Source organism: Polychytrium aggregatum, assembly GCF_025602895.1.
Source record: "Polychytrium aggregatum strain JEL109 chromosome Unknown BJ171scaffold_356, whole genome shotgun sequence".
Taxonomy (NCBI): domain Eukaryota; kingdom Fungi; phylum Chytridiomycota; class Chytridiomycetes; order Polychytriales; genus Polychytrium; species Polychytrium aggregatum.
This window is the reverse complement of record NW_026516558.1, coordinates 1-20,035: the sequence shown is the minus strand read 5'-3', so window position 1 is coordinate 20,035 and position 20,035 is coordinate 1. Positions and strand designations below refer to the sequence as shown.

Genomic DNA, 20,035 nt, shown 5'->3' with positions numbered 1-20,035 from the left:
TTTATTCTAGATCCAAGGCTTAGGATACTAAAAATACAAAGTGGCAAGACGAAGGCAAAAGACAGAGGCTGGTCGGAGGGCTATTTATGCGAGCGCCAAGGATCGACGCTGGAGAGCGAGGGGGTAGGAGCGAAGCAGCGGCGGGGAGGGCGAAGCAGCGAGCGAAGCAGGTGGCGACCGTGACTCGGGATCCGTGAGTCAGCGGGCGTCAGTGGCGGCGGCATGGCGGCGCCAAGGCGTCAGGCGGCGTCGAGGCGGCGTCGTGGGCGTAACCCATGACCAACAGCAAGGAAGCGGGAACGGAACACAGACAGCGCGCGTGCTGGCGGTAAGACAACAAGGCAGCACAGCGCGGGAAACAAACAAACAGAAGGAAGGGAAAGCACTAAGACAGGCAAACAGAAAGGAAAGGGCAAGGGTAAAGGAAGGAAGAGGGCAAAGGCAGAGGGTGTTCATGACACATCCCCGACCCAGCTCTGCGCGACCGCCTCGACGACGCCCAGATGACGGCCCTCCGCACCATGTTCCGCGTCGGCCCCGGCACTCCCGTCGGTGCCATGCACCTCAACTGCGGCCTTCCCAAGATGTCGGTCCGTGTCAAGATGCTGGCCCTGCAGAACTGGGCCCGCTGGGACGACCAAGTCTCTGACGGCGACAAGATGCTGTCGATGATCCTGCGCAACAAGATCATTGCGCCCTACCACCCCGACCAGTTCCTCGGCCAAGGAGTCCGAGCCGATCCGCACTGGGCCATGGTGGTCCGCCGACAAGAGGCCGACCACTCCCTCACGGCCACGGAGATCTACCGAGGCAAGACCCGACACCAGCCGCCGCCGCCCGGACCGCCCCGACCCCAGCCCGTCCCGATCAAGACCCTCATCTTCGAGGACCACATGAAGAACGGCTTCGACCGCTCCAAGCAGCTCACCGCCGCCTGCACCCCGTCGACCAAGATGTCGGGACTCTGGGAGGCTCGCGGGTACCAAGGATCCATGATCATGCTCATGTTCATGGTCCGATGGCGACTCGGTGCTCTCCCAGGCCACTTCAGATTTGGCTACCGCAAGTGCAAGAACCTGGCTCGACACGGATCCGGGATCGACTTGACCAGGACCCACGCACAGCAGTGTGTGGATCCGCATCAAGTCCTGGTCCGCAAGGTCGCAGCCCTCAAGACGGCCCACCCGACTTGGGTGGAAAGTGGTATAGCCGGAGTGGGACCAGTGGACAAGCTGCTGGACCTGCTCAGTTTCGATCGCACTCCCCCTCGCAGTCGCACCCCTCCCGCACTTGGATCACTTGCTGCTCATGTACCCGCTCCCCGCACTGCCTTCCGAGCATTCGCACTTGGTGCACACCCAGCACCACCACCCACTCCCACACCCAGTGTAGTCCCACCCTTGCAGTCTCTCCCTGCACCCTCATCACAGCGTAGTATAGTGTCAGCACTTGTCATTCCTCCACCCCGACCCCCCCTCGATCCTGCTGTTCCCTTGTGGGAACTGCTCGAAAATGTGTTCACCCGCTTGGTCTCAGACCTTGTGGGCAGCTGAGGCAGCACTAGGCTGCAACAGGAGTAAATAGGCTTGCCTGTGTACTCAACGTGCCGGGGTACCAACCTGTTGGACCTGATGGCTTGTCTTCTTGAATAAAGTTGACTATAGTAACAAAAAAAAAAAAAACCTGATGGCTTGTCTTCTTGAATAAAGTTGACTATAGTAACAAAAAAAAAAAAAAAACCTAACCTAACCTAACCTAACCTAACCCTGACACATCGAGTTCTCTGCTCCTGCCGCACCTATCCTGCTCCTGCTGCACCTGTCCTGCTCTTGCTGCACCTGTCCTGCTCTTGCTGCACCTGTCCTGCTCTTGCTGCACCTGTCCTGCTCCTGCTGCACCTGTATTGCTCTTGCTGCACCGTGTGGCCTGCACCACACTGCTTTCACCTCTGTGTTTGTTCCAGCTCTGCCCCTCCAGTTCCCCGCCCTCGCTCCCACACTCCCTGTCCCCTTCCCCACTGCTGAGCGATGTCCAAGGACAGACCCCAGCAGTCCCTTCTCCCGGCCTCGACCATCGCTGTCGGCAGCTTGATCTTCAAGCGCAAGGAGCGACCCGTGGCCACCCCTTCCTCCCCCGCCAAGCGTCGCCTGTCCTTGCCCGACGCAATGACCATGCTCCCCAGGCCGGAGCATGACGAGCGTCTCCCCGAGTCCGAGTTCCCGTCCGTGTCCGTGCCCGAGTCCAGGCTCCCGGCCCCGCCCGAGTTCAGGTTCCCGGCCGAACCCGACTTTTCGTTCCCGCCCTTGGACCGCGCTGCCGCCCGTGCCGCCGTCGACATTGATGAACTGGAGGACATCAATGTCGAAGAAGACCTCAGCCCGGACCAAGAGCCTGACGCTGAGCCCTCGTCCTCCTGTGCCGACCAAGACCACCCTGCCGAGTCCCTGGCTCCCGTGTCCTCCTCCGCCGCTCCCCACCAAGACCACTGTGCCATGGACATTGTTGTCCAGCCCAGTGCCGACGTCGTCTCGGTTCCTTGGCGCGACGAGTTCTGGCGCAAGTGGCACGCCTCGTCCGACGTCGATGATCAGAAGGCTGCAACCCAGATCATCGACGTCACCAAGATGAACAACCAGCTGTGGATGGCCGTGACCGCCAAGCTGCAGTGCACTGTCCTGTGCCGCAAGTGCAAGCTCGCCTCGGCCGATCCCTGGATCGTCGTCAAGCACGGCAAGGACGAGCTCCAGCTCAAGTGTCCCCAGGCCCTCGAGGACGGACCCTGCCCCGGCCAGATGTCGGCCTTCCAGTTCTGGGCCCACATGAGCCGCACCACCAAGGAGTCCCGCAAGCTGTTTGTGGATGCGTTCTCGGACAAGTTCAAGGAGAACTTCCACACCAAGTGCGGCCTCAAGACCATGGACAAGCAGCGCGCCGTCCCCCGTGGTGCCTCTGAAGGCGCCCCTCGAGCAGCCCCTGCTTCCACTGCTGACCCCGTCGATCCAGCTCGTCGAGCTGTTGATGCTGTTGGCACTGCGTCCCCTGTCCCCAAGGCCAGGCCCGTCCTTCCGCCCCGACCCGTCGTCAAGGCCAAGACCCCTCCTCCGTCCCAGGCTCCCGTCCCTGCGATGAAACCCGAGGAGGCCCTCGCTATCCTCAAGCGAGAGGCTGACCGGGTGCAGTCCATCCTGTTCGAGGCACTCGTGGCCGACAACATGGATGCTGCCACCAAGGCCATGGTCCAGAAGATCGCCAAGTCCAATGTGGCAATCAGCCGTGCCACGGAGCAGCTCCGCAAGTCTGTTGCCAACAAGACTGCCACCCCCAAGACCCAGTCCCCCGGTTCCAAGACCCAGTCCTCCGGCTCCCTCCCTGGCTCTGCCCCTGTTTCCGCCCCGTCTCCCTCGTACAAGGCCGCTCTCTTGAAGAACGTTCGGGAGGCCGAGAGCCGTGTCGGCCGCATGTCCGAGGCCAGCCAGCTCGACGAATGGAAGAGGATGCTGACCACCGGCCGAATGCCAGGCTCCTCCAAGCCGATCCAGCCCAACCAGCACCGCCAGCCAGTCCTTGTCCCCGGGACGGTCGCCAACTCTGAGCTCCGGAACGACAAGTTCAGGGAGGCCGTCACCAACATGGACTGGCTGTACGTCGAGGGCATCCGCTGTGGCGACCTCGGCAGTGTCCGCCGCAACCTCAAGCGATGCGGCATCGACACCAGGGAGTTGGCCGAGATCAACTTCCCTGAGGCCACGGTCATGGAGGTCCTTGTCCGCGACAAATCCAACAAGGCCGACCTTGGTGCCCGTCTGGAGTCGCTGTCGTCCACACATGGCAGGGTCAGGGTCGTACCGGCCTACGACGTCATCCATGGTCTCAAGCACCATGGACTGGCCCTGTCCCGATCCGATGCCATCAAGAACTTTATGGCAAAGTCCCTCCGCCAGGCAGCCAAGGCCAAGACCGCCCCTGTCCGCCGCTGCATCCAGATGCGCATCCCCGAGGAGTACCGCGACGAGTACGACTCGCTCCTCAAGAAGGCCCTATCCGGCAAGGAGGTCAAGCGGGCGGACATCACCGCCGTCCCCAAGGTCCCTGGTTCTGCCGCTGCCGCTGCCTCGTCGTCTGCCTCTGCCGCTGCCGCTACCGCTGCCCCTGCCGTTGTCGTTGCTGTCGCTGCTGCTGCTGCCCCCGCCGCTGGTGCCTCGTCAAAGCCCAGCAAGCCTCACCCCGCCTACAGAGTCCCGCTGTCCGTCATGGACACTGACTCTGAAGGAGAGGGCCCCCGGGCCAGCAGCAGCGCTGCACGACTCCAATGAATCCACACCCCTCGCAGGGAGGCGGCAGGGCCCAGACATCCCTGACCGTCGCTTCCTTCAATGTCTGTGGCATCAACGTCAACGACGTTGAACTCAAGAACCTCATCGACACCAACGACATCGACTTTGTCGGTGTCCAAGAAACCCTCGCCGACCTCGAACCCCGCAGCCCTCTCTGTGGCTATGCCGTCAAGGTCCCTGGTCCCCGTTGCCGCGCCGGTAGAGGCATCGCCATCCTCTACAACCCGGCCAGGATCGACCCGCACGACTTCACCAACATTGAAGTCAGCGACAAGGGCGACGCCATGTGGGTGACATACAAACACGTCATCCACATCGGCAACTTCTACCTGTCCCCGAGCCTCAAGCTGGACGACTACCGCGAGGCCCTCCAGTCGATCCACACCAAGGCCGCCCTCCCCGACGCCCAGGTCATTGTGGTGGGTGACTTCAATGCCCACCTCAGTGCCCTGAGCGGACTGCCCACGCCGCTCCGTGGCAGGGAGAAGATCCTCGAGGACACTGTCTCCCGCGCCGGTCTCCGCGTTGTGCCTCCAGCTGTGATCCCGACCCACACCCGGCAGCGGGGTCCCAGCTGGACAACGATCGACTACATCTTTGTGTCGCATCGCCAGGCCAACAACGACCCGCTGCTGCAGGTCGACACTGCCGGTGCCTTCCGTGGCCAGTCCGACCACTTCCCCATCTGGGCGACTCTGCGGGTACAGCCAAAGTACTACCCAAAGGTCGACCAATGGCAGTGGAAGATCGCCCAGCTCGAGGATCCCGCCGTCCGCGCCCAGTACCTCTTGGCGCTGCTGGACGAGCGCGAACGCGGTCTGCAGCGCATACAGGCTGCACTCCGGCCAATCTCAAGGGGATCGGTCATTCCGATCTCGGAGAGTGCGGCCCAGGACTGCATCGACCGCGCCTGGTCCATCATGATCGCCCTGATCACCACCGCTGCCGACTCCACCATCGGCAAGGCTTCCATCAAGACCGTCTGGAAGGACCCGGCCCTGATCCCCGAGATGCGGCAGCTTCGCGAGAGGCGCCGCGATCTCATCTACCAGCTCAAGTTGCCCGGGCTCTCCCTCCGCGTCGCCGAGGACAAGCGCGCCGAACTCCGCGCTGTCCGCAAACAAGAAAAGAACCTCATCGTCCAGTCCCGCCGAGCAGCCGAGACCCTGGCCATGAACAAGCTGCACTCACTCAACGCTTCCGAGGTCGCCAAGTCCCTGGCCGCCATGAAGAAGCGCAAGGAGCTCGACGACGCCTTCCACTTTGACAACTCGGACGAGGCCCTCGAGCGACTTGTGGTCCACTACGGCAAGGTCTCCTCGCACTCCCAGGACACCCCCGGTGCCGCCTTTGACCGGACCGTCGGCCCAAGACCCCTGGACACTGTTCCGCGCCTGCTCCCCGAGGATCGATCCATTCCCCGCTTGTCGTCGGACGAGGTGGCCGATGCCATCGTCAAGTCCCCCAAGCGCAAGTCCTCCGGCCCGGACAAGATCAAGGCCGAGATGCTGCACCCTGTCGCTCCCGTGGTCGCTCCCTGGCTCCGGGCCATCCTGCTGGCCGCCCTCAAGGCCTCCGTCGTCCCGACCGAGTGGAACACTGTCCTGATCCACCCGGTCTACAAGAACAAGGGTTCGATCCTCGATCCGGCCATGTACCGGCCCATCGGGTTGACCCAGGTCCTCCGCAAGATCGCCGAGCGAGTCCTGCTGCCGTTCCTCACCCGCGAGATCGGCATCATGGACATTGCCCAGGGAGGCTTCCGCCCGGACCGAGGCACCCTCGACCAGGTGTACTCGCTCGACGCTCTTGTCCGCATGAACAAGATCTGCGACGACGAGTACAGCCTGGTCTTCCTCGACATCAAGGCCGCCTACGACACTGTCTGGCGGGAGCGCCTCTGGGACAAGATCGCCGCCCGAGGTGCTGGTCCGGTCGCCGTCGGGGTCCTCAGGGCCATGTTCGACCGCACTCTTGTCCGCGTCGCCAGCAAGGGCCGCACGTCACAGCCTGTGTGGCTGCAGAAGGGTCTCATCCAAGGCTCGGTCCTGAGTCCCCTTCTGTTCAGTGCCCACATTGACGACCTGCCTGGACTGCTCCGAGCCGAGGACGGACTTGTGCTTGCCTCCAGTCGCCACCACCGTCTCCGGGTCAACTCGCTCTGGTTTGCCGACGATGGTGTCCTCATCTGTCCGGCTGGCCGCACCCAGGCCATGCTGGACATCTGTGAGCGTCACAGTGTCGACAATCGCTACCGCTTCTCGCCTCCCAAGTGCGAGGTGCTGTACTCGGCCTGCAACGTCGACCAGCTCCATCCCGCCAAGCTGTACGGCACCGAAGCTGCCCAAGGTCCTCCAGTTCCGCTACCTCGGTGTCATGGTCGACATTGACGGATTCCGCCCGGACCTCCAGTTCGACAAGCTCCTCCGCAAGGTCCACATGGTCACCGACACCGTGGTTGGACTTGGCATCACCCTCGGCAAGGTCTCGGCCAAGACCATCACCCAGGTCTACAAGACCTTTGTGCGGCCGACCCTCGAATACGGGATGGCCATGGACATCCCGGACCCGGCTCTGCGCGACCGCCTCGACGACGCCCAGATGACGGCCCTCCGCACCATGTTCCGCGTCGGCCCCGGCACTCCCGTCGGTGCCATGCACCTCAACTGCGGCCTCCCCAAGATGTCCGTCCGTGTCAAGATGCTGGCCCTGCAGAACTGGGCCCGCTGGGACGACCAAGTCTCTGACGGCGACAAGATGCTGTCGATGATCCTGCGCAACAAGATCATTGCGCCCTACCACCCCGACCAGTTCCTCGGCCAAGGAGTCCGAGCCGATCCGCACTGGGCCATGGTGGTCCGCCGACAAGAGGCCGACCACTCCCTCACGGCCACGGAGATCTACCGAGGCAAGACCCGACACCAGCCGCCGCCGCCCGGACCGCCCCGACCCCAGCCCGTCCCGATCAAGACCCTCATCTTCGAGGACCACATGAAGAACGGCTTCGACCGCTCCAAGCAGCTCACCGCCGCCTGCACCCCGTCGACCAAGATGTCGGGACTCTGGGAGGCTCGCGGGTACCAAGGATCCATGGTCATGCTCATGTTCATGGTCCGATGGCGACTCGGTGCTCTCCCAGGCCACTTCAGGTTCGGATACCGCAAGTGCAAGAACCTGGCTCGACACGGATCCGGGATCGACTTGACCAGGACCCACGCACAGCAATGTGTGGATCCGCATCAAGTCCTGGTCCGCAAGGTCGCAGCCCTCAAGACGGCCCACCCGACTTGGGTGGAAAGTGGTATAGCCGGAGTGGGACCAGTGGACAAGCTGCTGGACCTGCTCTCTTTCGATCGCACTCCCCCTCGCACTCGCACCCCTCCCGCACTTGGATCGCTTGCTGCTCATGTACCCGCTCCCCGCACTGCCTTCCGAGCATTCGCACTTGGTGCACACCCAGTACCAGCACCCACTCCCACAACCAGTGTAGTCCCACCCTTGCAGTCTCTCCCTGCACCCTCATCACAGCGTAGTATAGTGCCAGCACTTGTCACTCCACCACCCCGACCTCCCGTCGATCCTGCTATTCCCTTGTGGGAACTGCTTGAAAATGTGTTCACCCGCTTGGTCTCAGACCTTGTGGGCAGCTGAGGCAGCACTAGGCTGCAACAGGAGTAAATAGGCTTGCCTGTGTACTCAACGTGCCGGGGTACCAACCTGTTGGACCTGATGGCTTGTCTTCTTAAATAAAGTTGACTATAGTAACAAAAAAAAAAAAATCGTCCAGTCCCGCCGAGCAGCCGAGACCCTGGCCATGAACAAGCTGCACTCCCTCAACGCTTCCGAGGTCGCCAAGTCCCTGGCCGCCATGAAGAAGCGCAAGGAGCTCGACGACGCCTTCCACTTTGACAACTCGGACGAGGCCCTCGAGCGACTTGTGGTCCACTACGGCAAGGTCTCCTCGCACTCCCAGGACACCCCCGGTGCCGCCTTTGACCGGACCGTCGGCCCAAGACCCCTGGACACTGTTCCGCGCCTGCTCCCCGAGGACCGCTCCATTCCCCGATTGTCGTCGGACGAGGTGGCCGATGCCATCGTCAAGTCCCCCAAGCGCAAGTCTTCCGGCCCGGACAAGATCAAGGCCGAGATGCTGCACCCTGTCGCTCCCGTGGTCGCTCCCTGGCTCCGGGCCATCCTGCTGGCCGCCCTCAAGGCCTCCGTCGTCCCGACCGAGTGGAACACTGTCCTGATCCACCCGGTCTACAAGAACAAGGGTTCGATCCTCGATCCGGCCATGTACCGGCCCATCGGGTTGACCCAGGTCCTCCGCAAGATCGCCGAGCGAGTCCTGCTGCCGTTCCTCACCCGCGAGATCGGCATCATGGACATTGCCCAGGGAGGCTTCCGCCCGGACCGAGGCACCCTCGACCAGGTGTACTCGCTCGACGCTCTTGTCCGCATGAACAAGATCTGCGACGACGAGTACAGCCTGGTCTTCCTCGACATCAAGGCCGCCTACGACACTGTCTGGCGGGAGCGCCTCTGGGACAAGATCGCCGCCCGAGGTGCTGGTCCGGTCGCCGTCGGGGTCCTCAGGGCCATGTTCGACCGCACTCTTGTCCGCGTCGCCAGCAAGGGCCGCACGTCACAGCCTGTGTGGCTGCAGAAGGGTCTCATCCAAGGCTCGGTCCTGAGTCCCCTTCTGTTCAGTGCCCACATTGACGACCTGCCTGGACTGCTCCGAGCCGAGGACGGACTTGTGCTTGCCTCCAGTCGCCACCACCGTCTCCGGGTCAACTCGCTCTGGTTTGCCGACGATGGTGTCCTCATCTGTCCGGCTGGCCGCACCCAGGCCATGCTGGACATCTGTGAGCGTCACAGTGTCGACAATCGCTACCGCTTCTCGCCTCCCAAGTGCGAGGTGCTGTACTCGGCCTGCAACGTCGACCAGCTCCATCCCGCCAAGCTGTACGGCACCGAGCTGCCCAAGGTCCTCCAGTTCCGCTACCTCGGTGTCATGGTCGACATTGACGGATTCCGCCCGGACCTCCAGTTCGACAAGCTCCTCCGCAAGGTCCACATGGTCACCGACACCGTGGTTGGACTTGGCATCACCCTCGGCAAGGTCTCGGCCAAGACCATCACCCAGGTCTACAAGACCTTTGTGCGGCCGACCCTCGAATACGGGATGGCCATGGACATCCCGGACCCGGCTCTGCGCGACCGCCTCGACGACGCCCAGATGACGGCCCTCCGCACCATGTTCCGCGTCGGCCCCGGCACTCCCGTCGGTGCCATGCACCTCAACTGCGGCCTCCCCAAGATGTCCGTCCGTGTCAAGATGCTGGCCCTGCAGAACTGGGCCCGCTGGGACGACCAAGTCTCTGACGGCGACAAGATGCTGTCGATGATCCTGCGCAACAAGATCATTGCGCCCTACCACCCCGACCAGTTCCTCGGCCAAGGAGTCCGAGCCGATCCGCACTGGGCCATGGTGGTCCGCCGACAAGAGGCCGACCACTCCCTCACGGCCACGGAGATCTACCGAGGCAAGACCCGACACCAGCCGCCGCCGCCCGGACCGCCCCGACCCCAGCCCGTCCCGATCAAGACCCTCATCTTCGAGGACCACATGAAGAACGGCTTCGACCGCTCCAAGCAGCTCACCGCCGCCTGCACCCCGTCGACCAAGATGTCGGGACTCTGGGAGGCTCGCGGGTACCAAGGATCCATGGTCATGCTCATGTTCATGGTCCGATGGCGACTCGGTGCTCTCCCAGGCCACTTCAGGTTCGGATACCGCAAGTGCAAGAACCTGGCTCGACACGGATCCGGGATCGACTTGACCAGGACCCACGCACAGCAATGTGTGGATCCGCATCAAGTCCTGGTCCGCAAGGTCGCAGCCCTCAAGACGGCCCACCCGACTTGGGTGGAAAGTGGTATAGCCGGAGTGGGACCAGTGGACAAGCTGCTGGACCTGCTCTCTTTCGATCGCACTCCCCCTCGCACTCGCACCCCTCCCGCACTTGGATCGCTTGCTGCTCATGTACCCGCTCCCCGCACTGCCTTCCGAGCATTCGCACTTGGTGCACACCCAGTACCAGCACCCACTCCCACAACCAGTGTAGTCCCACCCTTGCAGTCTCTCCCTGCACCCTCATCACAGCGTAGTATAGTGCCAGCACTTGTCACTCCACCACCCCGACCTCCCGTCGATCCTGCTATTCCCTTGTGGGAACTGCTTGAAAATGTGTTCACCCGCTTGGTCTCAGACCTTGTGGGCAGCTGAGGCAGCACTAGGCTGCAACAGGAGTAAATAGGCTTGCCTGTGTACTCAACGTGCCGGGGTACCAACCTGTTGGACCTGATGGCTTGTCTTCTTAAATAAAGTTGACTATAGTAACAAAAAAAAAAAACCCCCGGTGCCGCCTTTGACCGGACCGTCGGCCCAAGACCCCTGGACACTGTTCCGCGCCTGCTCCCCGAGGACCGCTCCATTCCCCGATTGTCGTCGGACGAGGTGGCCGATGCCATCGTCAAGTCCCCCAAGCGCAAGTCTTCCGGCCCGGACAAGATCAAGGCCGAGATGCTGCACCCTGTCGCTCCCGTGGTCGCTCCCTGGCTCCGGGCCATCCTGCTGGCCGCCCTCAAGGCCTCCGTCGTCCCGACCGAGTGGAACACTGTCCTGATCCACCCGGTCTACAAGAACAAGGGTTCGATCCTCGATCCGGCCATGTACCGGCCCATCGGGTTGACCCAGGTCCTCCGCAAGATCGCCGAGCGAGTCCTGCTGCCGTTCCTCACCCGCGAGATCGGCATCATGGACATTGCCCAGGGAGGCTTCCGCCCGGACCGAGGCACCCTCGACCAGGTGTACTCGCTCGACGCTCTTGTCCGCATGAACAAGATCCGCGACGACGAGTACAGCCTGGTCTTCCTCGACATCAAGGCCGCCTACGACACTGTCTGGCGGGAGCGCCTCTGGGACAAGATCGCCACCCGAGGTGCTGGTCCGGTCGCCGTCGGGGTCCTCAGGGCCATGTTCGACCGCACTCTTGTCCGCGTCGCCAGCAAGGGCCGCACGTCGCAGCCTGTGTGGCTGCAGAAGGGTCTCATCCAAGGCTCGGTCCTGAGTCCCCTTCTGTTCAGTGCCCACATTGACGACCTGCCTGGACTGCTCCGAGCCGAGGACGGACTTGTGCTTGCCTCGAGTCGCCACCACCGTCTCCGGGTCAACTCGCTCTGGTTTGCCGATGACGGTGTCCTCATCTGTCCGGCTGGCCGCACCCAGGCCATGCTGGATATCTGCGAACGCCACAGCATCGACAACCGGTACCGCTTCTCGCCTCCCAAGTGCGAGGTGCTGTACTCGGCCTGCAACGTCGACCAGCTCCATCCCGCCAAGCTGTACGGCACCGAGCTGCCCAAGGTCCTCCAGTTCCGCTACCTCGGTGTCATGGTCGACATTGACGGATTCCGCCCGGACCTCCAGTTCGACAAGCTCCTCCGCAAGGTCCACATGGTCACCGACACCGTGGTTGGACTCGGCATCACCCTCGGCAAGGTCTCGGCCAAGACCATCACCCAGGTCTACAAGACCTTTGTGCGGCCGACCCTCGAATACGGGATGGCCATGGACATCCCCGACCCAGCTCTGCGCGACCGCCTCGACGACGCCCAGATGACGGCCCTCCGCACCATGTTCCGCGTCGGCCCCGGCACTCCCGTCGGTGCCATGCACCTCAACTGCGGCCTTCCCAAGATGTCGGTCCGTGTCAAGATGCTGGCCCTGCAGAACTGGGCCCGCTGGGACGACCAAGTCTCTGACGGCGACAAGATGCTGTCGATGATCCTGCGCAACAAGATCATTGCGCCCTACCACCCCGACCAGTTCCTCGGCCAAGGAGTCCGAGCCGATCCGCACTGGGCCATGGTGGTCCGCCGACAAGAGGCCGACCACTCCCTCACGGCCACGGAGATCTACCGAGGCAAGACCCGACACCAGCCGCCGCCGCCCGGACCGCCCCGACCCCAGCCCGTCCCGATCAAGACCCTCATCTTCGAGGACCACATGAAGAACGGCTTCGACCGCTCCAAGCAGCTCACCGCCGCCTGCACCCCGTCGACCAAGATGTCGGGACTCTGGGAGGCTCGCGGGTACCAAGGATCCATGATCATGCTCATGTTCATGGTCCGATGGCGACTCGGTGCTCTCCCAGGCCACTTCAGATTTGGCTACCGCAAGTGCAAGAACCTGGCTCGACACGGATCCGGGATCGACTTGACCAGGACCCACGCACAGCAGTGTGTGGATCCGCATCAAGTCCTGGTCCGCAAGGTCGCAGCCCTCAAGACGGCCCACCCGACTTGGGTGGAAAGTGGTATAGCCGGAGTGGGACCAGTGGACAAGCTGCTGGACCTGCTCAGTTTCGATCGCACTCCCCCTCGCAGTCGCACCCCTCCCGCACTTGGATCACTTGCTGCTCATGTACCCGCTCCCCGCACTGCCTTCCGAGCATTCGCACTTGGTGCACACCCAGCACCACCACCCACTCCCACACCCAGTGTAGTCCCACCCTTGCAGTCTCTCCCTGCACCCTCATCACAGCGTAGTATAGTGTCAGCACTTGTCATTCCTCCACCCCGACCCCCCCTCGATCCTGCTGTTCCCTTGTGGGAACTGCTCGAAAATGTGTTCACCCGCTTGGTCTCAGACCTTGTGGGCAGCTGAGGCAGCACTAGGCTGCAACAGGAGTAAATAGGCTTGCCTGTGTACTCAACGTGCCGGGGTACCAACCTGTTGGACCTGATGGCTTGTCTTCTTGAATAAAGTTGACTATAGTAACAAAAAAAAAAAAACCCTTCCCCACTGCTGAGCGATGTCCAAGGACAGACCCCAGCAGTCCCTTCTCCCGGCCTCGACCATCGCTGTCGGCAGCTTGATCTTCAAGCGCAAGGAGCGACCCGTGGCTACCCCTTCCTCCCCCGCCAAGCGTCGCCTGTCCTTGCCCGACGCAATGACCATGCTCCCCAGGCCGGAGCATGACGAGCGTCCGCCCGTGTCCGAGTTCCCGTCCTTCCCCGAGTCCAGGCTCCCGGCCCCGCCCGAGTTCAGGTTCCCGGCCGAACCCGACTTTTCGTTCCCGCCCTTGGACCGCGCTGCCGCCCGTGCCGCCGTCGACATTGATGAACTGGAGGACATCAATGTCGAAGAAGACCTCAGCCCGGACCAAGAGCCTGACGCTGAGCCCTCGTCCTCCTGTGCCGACCAAGTGTTAGAGTCCGAAGGGGACTCAACGGCAAAAGAAGAAGTGAACTCGAAGTGAGCTCAGGGAAGGCAAGGGTAAAGTCTGAAGTGGACTCGGAGAGGGAGCGAGGGAAGCAAAGATCCGTTCAAGATAAGACTAGTCTCGAAATGAGACGTGAGGAACACTCAGAGAATAAAGTAGAATGCACTTTATTTAGTCCTATTTTGAACGCTGAGGTTCGACTACACATCGCGGGGGTCAGGCTATTTATAGACAAGTCCGGACTTGGCAGCGAAGGGCGGCCAAGGGAGGGAAAAGTGGGCGATCGAGCAGGGCGAAGGGGGCGATGCACGAACGAGGGCCGAGAAGGACCACCGAGACAGGCAGAGAACCAAAGCGAGAGAGGCGCAAGCAAAAGCGAAGCACCTGGCAGGAGAAACATGCGAAAGGGAAGCAATGTGACTCAACATCCAAGAAGCGGATTGGTCAAGTATAAGGTTGGGGCAAATGCATGCGAGATGAACAAGAGATCGGGGCGGTCAGGCAGGTCATGAGTCACCGGTGGGGGGACACATGACCGGCAGCCGAATTGCAACCAATCGCAGCAAGGCGCGTGCACAAACAAACCGGCGCGTGCGAAGAAGACAAAGGAAGCGGAGCAGCGCGGGAAAACGGAAGTGCGGAAGGAGCGGAAAAGACAGGCAAAGGGCGGAAAATCGGAGGGGAACTACAAAGCTACACACAAACAAACAGAAAGGCAAAAGAACAGCCAAGTGTGCAGTCAAAGTGGAGAACAAGCAGGAGCTATCCCTAACATCATCCCCTTCCTTAGCGACGAACTCCGGACGTCGCCTTCGGCTTTGAGGGATAGCGAAGGTGGAAATCAGCAACAAGATCAGTGGCGTGGGAAACATTGGCAGCGGGCTCCCAAGACCGGTCAGTCTCGGAATAGCCCTTCCACTGAACCAAGTACTGTAAGCGACCACGGAAGAGCCGAGAATCGAGAACAGTCTCGACCTCAAACTCTTCCTGGGAGTCAACAAGAATGGGAGGTGGTTCGGGTTGGGTGAACTCGGGAACAATGTCCTTCGTTCGGGGTTCAAGGAGGGATACATGAAAGACGGGGTGGACTTTGAGTGTGGAAGGGAGTTTAAGTTCAAAGGCAACGGGGTTGATGCGGCGAAGAACTTTAAAGGGGCCAAGCTTTTTCTGGTCAAGCTTGTTGGAGGGACGAAGGGTGCGGATGTGGCGACGATCAAGAAAAACGAGGTCGCCAACGGAGATGTCGGGAGTGGGGAGACGGGATTTGTTGGCCTGCACAGTGTAGGACTCTTGGGCAACCCGGAGGTTGGCCTTGAGATCCTCGAGAACGGTCTGAAGTCGGTCGACACGTTCTTCGGCAGAGGGCACAACAGAGGGATCACGGATGATAGAGGGATCAAAAATGGGGTGATGGCCATGGACTGCAAAGAAGGGAGTCATGCCAGTGGAGGTGTTTTCCGAGTTGTTGTAAGTGAACTCGGCAAGGGGAAGGTGAAGGGTCCAGTCGTCTTGCAGGTAATTGCAATGGATACGCAAATACTGCTCGATGACCTGGTTGAGAACCTCGGTCGAACCGTCGGTCTCGGGGTGGAAGGCAGAAGAAAGGGAAATCTTCGTCTTCAGAAGCGCATTGAAGCGCCTCCAGAAGGCCGAAGTAAACTGAGTTCCTCGGTCCGAAACAATAGACCGGGGACAACCATGCAAGCGGAAGATGTGGGAGAGGAAGAGTTCGGCGGTTTGCTCGCCTGTAACCGTCTTCGTGGTGGGCACAAAGTGTGCTTGTTTGGACAGGCGGTCCTTAACCACGAAGATCGAGTCAAAGCCGTTCGAAGGTGGGAGATCCGTGATGAAGTCCATCGACAGGTCCCACCAACGTTCGGAAGGAACGGGGAGAGGGTGAAGTAAACCATAAGGGGAGTGACGGGACGGCTTGGCTCGCTGGCACGCTTCACAATTAGCAATGAAGCGACGCACAGAATTACGAAGCCGGGGCCAGTGAAAGTCCCGGGAGATGAGCTCAACGGTCTTGGCAAGACCAAAGTGACCAGCGGCAGCGGAGCAGTGACGTTGCTCAAACACTTTGAGCTGGAGCTCGGGGGAAGGGACAACGATCAGGTCTTTAAAGTAAAGGAGACCGTCACGGAAGGAGTAATCGCCATCAAGACGTTTGGCGTTAAAGTCGGAAAGGAGGGAACAAGAAAGGGTGGCAGCTCGAATCTCGGAAAGAAAGTCGGGATTCGAGCCGATAACAGTGATGCTGTCGAGAGAAATAGACTCGAACAGCTGAAGGAAGTTGGTGGAGTGGAGGGAGTCACCAGGCTTTATCTCAAAGTCAGAACGGCGACTGAGAGCATCGGCTTTGGTGTTGAGACGACCAGGGCGGTGGTAAATGCGAAAAGCAAAGTCAGAAAGGAATTGGGCCCACCGGAACTGGCGGCGAGAAAGTTGGGAAGCGGAAGTGAACCGGGTAAGGTTCTGATGATCGGAGAAAACAAGAGTGGGATGATCAGGGTCGGCAGCCATCAAGTAATGACGCCAGGCAGTGAAGGAATCGACAATAGCAAGGAGCTCTTTGTCGTGGGTGTCATAATTCACCTCGGCGGGACGGAATTGCCGAGAGTGAAAAGCAACGGGGTGAAGAGCGCCGTCAGGGTCAAACTGGGAAAGGACGGCACCCAAAGCAAAGTCAGAAGCATCGGGCTCGATGACAGCGGGTTTGGAGAAATTAAAATAGCGAAGAATAGGTGCGGAAGTGAAAGAACGTTTAAGAGAATCAAAAGCCTCTTGGGCCTCGGGAGACCAAGAGAAGGTGGAGGATTTGGTGGTGAGTGAAGTCAAAGGACGAGCAAGTGCAGAAAAGTCCTTGACGAAGCGGCGGTAAAAGTTTGCGAAACCAATAAAAACTTGGATATCGCGAGCAGAAGAGGGAACAGGCCAAAGGGAAACGGCCTCGACCTTGGCAGGGTCCATTTTGATGCCATCGGCAGAAATGATCATGCCGAGAAAATCAACTTCAGAAAGGTCAAAAGAACACTTGGCCGGATTGACCTTAAGGGAGTGTTCACGAAGGCGAGAAAGAACAAGCTTAACATGCTCCTCATGCTCCTGGGGATCTTTTGAGAAGATCAGGATGTCGTCAAGATAAATGACAACACAGACACCAAGGAGGTCCGAGAAGATGTCGTTCATAAAAAACTGGAAAGCAGCGGGGGCATTCGAAAGACCAAAGGGGATAACATTGTACTCAAATGAGCCAGATTTACAAACAAAAGCAGTCTTCCACTCATCGCCCTTCTTGACACGAACCAAGTGGTAAGCATCAGGAAGGTCAAGGTGTGAGAAGACGCGGGCAGAAGAAAGTTTATCCAGAAGATCCTGGAAGAGGGGAAGAGGGTAGCGATTCTTCTTCGTGATGGCATTGAGGCCCCGGTAGTCGACGCAAAGGCGAAGACCACCATTGGGCTTCTTCACGAAGAAGCAGGGAGCACCAACGGGGGAAGAGGATTTGGAGATCCAACCACGTGCGAGGGCGTTGGTCAGATACTCCGAAAGAGCAGATTCCTCGGCCGGGGACAAAGGATAGACTTTCCCCGGCTTTGGCAAACGAGGTTCCTTTCCATCCTCGGTCCGTACAAACTCAATAGACAAGTCATACGGACGGTGAGGAGGCAAGGAAGAAGGAGGGTCAGACTTGAGGCTGAAAACGTCGCCAAACTCATTGTATTTGAGTGGGACACCTCGAGAGTCAACAGGGGTGCCAGACTCGGCATACACCTTCGTCGTGAGCACGGACCTTATCGACACCGTAGGATACGTCTCCGGCGAAGGAGGACGGATATCCATTTGGGCAGCGAAAATGTCGAGCTTGTCTTCCCGTGCAAGACGGAGAAGACTCGCCGCATTAACGAGCTCAATGTCGGGTGAAGATAAAGCCGTTGGCTCTTCAGAAAGCGAAGCAGAGTCGAGGCGGGAAGAAAGGGAAGGCGAAGTGCCAAAGGAGGGAACCGGTGTAAGGGAACTACAAAGCTACACACAAACAAACAGAAAGGCAAAAGAACAGCCAAGTGTGCAGTCAAAGTGGAGAACAAGCAGGAGCTATCCCTAACACCAAGACCACCCTGCCGAGTCCCTGGCTCCCGTGTCCTCCTCCGCCGCTCCCCACCAAGACCACTGTGCCATGGACATTGTTGTCCAGCCCAGTGCCGACGTCGTCTCGGTTCCTTGGCGCGACGAGTTCTGGCGCAAGTGGCACGCCTCGTCCGACGTCGATGATCAGAAGGCTGCAACCCAGATCATCGACGTCACCAAGATGAACAACCAGCTGTGGATGGCCGTGACCGCCAAGCTGCAGTGCACTGCCCTGTGCCGCAAGTGCAAGCTCGCCTCGGCCGATCCCTGGATCGTCGTCAAGCACGGCAAGGACGAGTTCCAGCTCAAGTGTCCCCAGGCCCTCGAGGACGGACCCTGCCCCGGCCAGATGTCGGCCTTCCAGTTCTGGGCCCACATGAGCCGCACCACCAAGGAGTCCCGCAAGCTGTTTGTGGATGCGTTCTCGGACAAGTTCAAGGAGAACTTCCACACCAAGTGCGGCCTCAAGACCATGGACAAGCAGCGCGCCGTCCCCCGTGGTGCCTCTGAAGGCGCCCCTCGAGCAGCCCCTGCTTCCACTGCTGACCCCGTCGATCCAGCTCGTCGAGCTGTTGATGCTGCTGGCACTGCGTCCCCTGTCCCCAAGACCAGGCCCGTCCTTCCGCCCCGACCCGTCGTCAAGACCAAGACCCCTCCTCCGTCCCAGGCTCCCGTCCCTGCGATGAAACCCGAGGAGGCCCTCGCTATCCTCAAGCGAGAGGCTGACCGGGTGCAGTCCATCCTGTTCGAGGCACTCGTGGCCGACAACATGGATGCTGCCACCAAGGCCATGGTCCAGAAGATCGCCAAGTCCAATGTGGCAATCAGCCGTGCCACGGAGCAGCTCCGCAAGTCTGTTGCCAACAAGACTGCCACCCCCAAGACCCAGTCCCCCGGTTCCAAGACCCAGTCCTCCGGCTCCCTCCCTGGCTCTGCCCCTGTTTCCGCCCCGTCTCCCTCGTACAAGGCCGCTCTCTTGAAGAACGTTCGGGAGGCCGAGAGCCGTGTCGGCCGCATGTCCGAGGCCAGCCAGCTCGACGAATGGAAGAGGATGCTGACCACCGGCCGAATGCCAGGCTCCTCCAAGCCGATCCAGCCCAACCAGCACCGCCAGCCAGTCCTTGTCCCCGGGACGGTCGCCAACTCTGAGCTCCGGAACGACAAGTTCAGGGAGGCCGTCACCAACATGGACTGGCTGTACGTCGAGGGCATCCGCTGTGGCGACCTCGGCAGTGTCCGCCGCAACCTCAAGCGATGCGGCATCGACACCAGGGAGTTGGCCGAGATCAACTTCCCTGAGGCCACGGTCATGGAGGTCCTTGTCCGCGACAAGGCCAACAAGGCCGACCTTGGTGCCCGTCTGGAGTCGCTGTCGTCCGCACATGGCAGGGTCAGGGTCGTACCGGCCTACGACGTCATCCATGGTCTCAAGCACCATGGACTGGCCCTGTCCCGATCCGATGCCATCAAGAACTTTATGGCAAAGTCCCTCCGCCAGGCAGCCAAGGCCAAGACCGCCCCTGTCCGCCGCTGCATCCAGATGCGCATCCCCGAGGAGTACCGCGACGAGTACGACTCGCTCCTCAAGAAGGCCCTATCCGGCAAGGAGGTCAAGCGGGCGGACATCACCGCCGTCCCCAAGGTCCCTGGTTCTGCCGCTGCCGCTGCCTCGTCGTCTGCCTCTGCCGCTGCCACTACCGCTGCCCCTGCCGTTGTCGTTGCTGTCGCTGCTGCTGCCCCCACCGCTGGTGCCTCGTCAAAGCCCAGCAAGCCTCACCCCGCCTACAGAGTCCCGCTGTCCGTCATGGACACTGACTCTGAAGGAGAGGGCCCCCGGGCCAGCAGCAGCGCTGCACGACCCCAATGAATCCACACCCCTCACAGGGAGGCGGCAGGGCCCAGACATCCCTGACCGTCGCTTCCTTCAATGTCTGTGGCATCAACGTCAACGACGTTGAACTCAAGAACCTCATCGACACCAACGACATCGACTTTGTCGGTGTCCAAGAAACCCTCGCCGACCTCGAACCCCGCAGCCCTCTCTGTGGCTATGCCGTGAAAGTCCCTGGTCCCCGTTGCCGCGCCGGCAGAGGCATCGCCATCCTCTACAACCCGGCCAGGATCGACCCGCACGACTTCACCAACATTGAAGTCAGCGACAAGGGCGACGCCATGTGGGTGACATACAAACACGTCATCCACATCGGCAACTTCTACCTGTCCCCGAGCCTCAAGCTGGACGACTACCGCGAGGCCCTCCAGTCGATCCACACAAGGCCG

General features: G+C 60.7%; 1 protein-coding gene across 1 annotated transcript; it reads left to right on the top strand.

The window, feature by feature from the left end:
• Nucleotides 1-459: 459 nt before the first annotated feature.
• Nucleotides 460-1,682, top strand: BJ171DRAFT_576152 (uncharacterized protein). Its single transcript, XM_053113740.1, has 2 exons — nt 460-1,203; nt 1,274-1,682. Exons 1-2 carry the CDS (start codon nt 504-506, stop codon nt 1,390-1,392), a joined length of 819 nt encoding a protein of 272 aa, XP_052961363.1. The 5' UTR covers nt 460-503; the 3' UTR covers nt 1,393-1,682.
• Nucleotides 1,683-20,035: the final 18,353 nt, after the last annotated feature.